The 3,443-nt window shown below is 52.2% G+C and overlaps 1 protein-coding gene across 1 annotated transcript in view; it reads left to right on the top strand.

The window, feature by feature from the left end:
• The window catches only part of AKR1B10 (aldo-keto reductase family 1, member B10 (aldose reductase)), a 23,282-nt gene that overhangs the window by 8,274 nt on the left and 11,565 nt on the right, over window positions 1–3,443 (top strand). Inside the window, exons 3-4 of the mRNA XM_006887142.1 lie at window positions 1,137–1,253; window positions 2,177–2,254. Of these exons, the coding sequence (XP_006887204.1) occupies window positions 1,137–1,253; window positions 2,177–2,254 (195 nt within the window). The remainder of the gene's footprint in view (window positions 1–1,136; window positions 1,254–2,176; window positions 2,255–3,443) is intronic.

Raw genomic sequence — 3,443 nt, 5'->3', positions numbered from 1 at the left:
GTGGGGTGGGGAGGGTGACTGACCTCAGGGCGTGGACACGGTGTTTATATCAGCCCCAGGAGCCTCCTGTTTCCTTCAAGCCCAAAGCTGTTTCCCCAGCCCGCCGCCTCTGCTTTGCAAACACCTGGCTGGCGCCCACCTAACACCCACTCCTGGCATGCGGGGAGGGTCCCCTGAGCCGCAGCCATGCACATGTCTCCCTGCCCATCACGGGGCTCCTCTGCCCAGTGCTGCTCAGCGGCTGAGGGTGCGGTCAGGGGGAGACCTGGCCCTGCCTCTGCAGACCACGTTCTCTAGGATCCAGCCCTGAGAGTCTACACAGGGAGAAAAGGGGGGGCATATTTTTCAATGGCCACATGGATTTCATTCTCTTTCAGCATAGAATAGGGAGCTCTGGGGGTACAGTTCCTGGGGAGTTTCCTCGCTAAGCCAAAGGCCAAGTCTCTGGCTGTTTGAAGCCACCAGCACAAAGGACACAGGTGGACCATTCCCTCCAGGGAAATCACAGCCTCAGGAACTTGCTGGAAGGTCGGCCATGAGTCTGTGCTGCTCTGACTGCCATGAGTTGCTGATGGCAACTGGTTGTGATGTATTGCTTTGTTGGGCTTTTTGGTGCTTTTTAGTTTCCGTATAGCAAAAGGCAAGTTGCTCAGGATAGAGGAGAGATATTGTCTGTGGGATTGAGAATTCCTGAGCTGGCTTACATCTGACGTGCTGAAACATGAGCCTCAGGTACTGGAAAGACCTGGGCTGGGTGGCACACAGACTCAAGCCTGGAGGTGAGGTGGGGGCTCCTTGAGAAGCCACCAGGGGTCTGGCAGCAGGAAACTTAGGGCAGCAGAAAAGGGACCTTCTGTTTCTACGTGCACAGGAGAGCTGGGAGTCTGAAGTAGTCAGAGTTAGGCACACCTGCCATCAATGGGGAACAGAACACGCCCCCTGACAGAGGGATGTATGAGACACTGGCTGAGCTGAATGAAACAAACACCCTTAGCACCCAGGACCTGTCCTTGGCTCTGAGCGCTGATGGCTGAGCTCTCCTCCTCCACTTCTGCTGGAAAAAGCCCTTCCCCCATCAGATCTCGGGGTAATGGAGACACTTTCCCACCACTGACCCCGGTTGTCGCTCTCTGCAGCTGTGGGCCACCTTCTTCGAGAGGCCACTGGTGAAGCAAGCCTGTCAGAAGACCCTCATGGATCTGAAACTGGACTATCTGGACCTCTACCTCATTCACTGGCCACAGGGGCTGCAGGTTGGAGTGTCTCCCCATCCAGTCTCTCCTTCCTGATAGAGTAGCCACTGAGCCCGCCATTAGCCTGTGAGGGCCGCTCTAGCCCTTCACGCCTGGGGCTCAGGCCACGACTAGCAACACACTAGCTCCTTTGTCTTCTCTCTGTTGCATCTGAGGGGGTCTTGGTTTCTGGTAGCTGAGTGATGCTGCCAGATTGACCGTGTCCATGGGCTCAGCCCTCTTGTAATGAAACCATACCCTGGGTGTGGCCACTTGGAGAAAAGCCCAAGTATGTTGACGCTGAAGGGTGGCTGGTTCTCTCTGAACACCAGCACATCTTTCCCAGGCTCTGTTGTGCTGCCAAGGAGCTCTGGTGGCCCAGTGGTAAGAGGCTATGCTGCAATCACAAAGGCACGTGGTTCAAATCCACCGGCTGCTCCATTAGAGAGAGATGGGCCGTCTCCTCTCATATCATCATATGATTTATTACCTGTGAACTCACTGGGCGGGGGGTGGGAAGGGTCAGCTATGGATCGGTTCCAACTTGACCCCACACCCCAACAATATTGTGCTTCTGAAAGGTGGGAGCTGACAGATGCCCACTCCTCTTACAATGTGACGGGGTGTGTGTCTCTGTGTGTGTGTATGTGTGTGTGTGTGTGAGACAACTTGGGGGCATCCTTCCTCCAGGCCTCCTGAACTAGCAGAAGAGGGCACCAGTATCTTCTGCAGAAAACTCACCCCTGGGCTGACCTTGAAATGAAAGTTTGTCCCCGAGTGTCTGTGGGGTCTGGATTTATGAGGCATGTGCCCACTGTGTCAGTGTAGCCTGTGGACGTGGGAGTTTAGTTAGTGGGGGAGGTTCAGGACCCAGGAGCCTTGTGAGCTGAACTCTGGGGTCTAGAGGCAGATTCCATTTTAAATTCTGTGTTTTGTGTTCACAGCCGGGGAGTGAACTTTATCCCACAGATGAGAAAGGCAATTTCCTCGTCAGTAAAACAACATTCCTGGATGCCTGGGAGGTAGGTTCCAGATTTTTCTAAACGAGAACAACTCTTTCTTTTTTCTTTTTCTTTTTTCATTTTAGTGAACATTTACAAAGATTTTGGATTTCCATTCATTCATTGTTGCACTTTTCTCCTTGCCCCACCCCCCCGTCTCTCCCCCACCCCCAGTTCGCTCCTCTCCTTGAAAAGTAAAAGAAAAATTCCTTCATTGGTATACAATCCCTGGGACACTCCACTATGCAGCCTTTGTCCTGGACTCTTGTAATCTCTTAACAATCGCCACTGCTCCGTGCAGCGTTGGAGAGCCCTGCTGCACGTGGATTTGAACAGCGTGCCTTTGTGATTGCAGCACAACCTCTTACACACAGCTGCTGCTGTGTGCGGTGCTCCTGTGACAGTTCTTCCAGATTCTGAACGCTTACTGCCACCTAGTGGCTCCTGACTCAGAGCTGCTGCTAGGGTTTCCAAGGCTGCGTCTTTACAGGTCACAGTGGTTCCCACAGGGCTTCTAGTGGATTTGAACCATTCACCTTTTGGTAGACAGTTCAATGCTTAACCTACTATGCCACCCAGGCTCATTCCAAATGACCTTTGAATTTGTTTCCTCCCTCCCTGATGTTGTTTGTATTTCTAGATGCTAAGGGTTACTCCTTTAGAGAGAAGGGGAATAGGAAGGAGACCACACTGAGGACCCACACATGCTGTTCTCCAGCCAGGGCAGAGGGATCTAGGGAGGGGGTTTGGCCAAGGTTTGCCTGAATTTGTGGAGCAACCTGGGGGAGGTTATTTAATGCCTCCAAGCCTCAGTTTTTAGCACCTAGCAGCACGACAATAACATACGCTGTCCCCTTTTGCTTAAGAATCAGGCTGAAGTCTCTCTCAGGAGGAGTGATAGGGAATGACAAAGGACACACTGACAAAGGAGATTAATCAGAACTGGCTTTGACAAACACTGTGGCAACTGGACAATTAAAACAGACATTCAAGGGGGGGAAAAAGAGGAACAAACTGGGGAGGAGGGTAGAGAAAATAGTGTAACAATGAATGAATGGAAACCCAAAATCTCTGTAAATGTTCATTGTTGTTGTTGTTATGTGCCGTCGAGTCGTTTGGGACTCATAGCGACCCTATGCACAACAGCCCTAAACCCTGCTCTATCCTGCGCCAACCGCACTGCCTCTGACACACCCATCCCGATTACCCC

Source organism: Elephantulus edwardii, unplaced genomic scaffold, assembly GCF_000299155.1.
Source record: "Elephantulus edwardii isolate Elephantulus edwardi_28Jun2011 unplaced genomic scaffold, EleEdw1.0 scaffold00055, whole genome shotgun sequence".
Lineage (NCBI taxonomy): Eukaryota > Metazoa > Chordata > Mammalia > Macroscelidea > Macroscelididae > Elephantulus > Elephantulus edwardii.
This window is presented reverse-complemented; position numbering and strand designations above follow the sequence as displayed.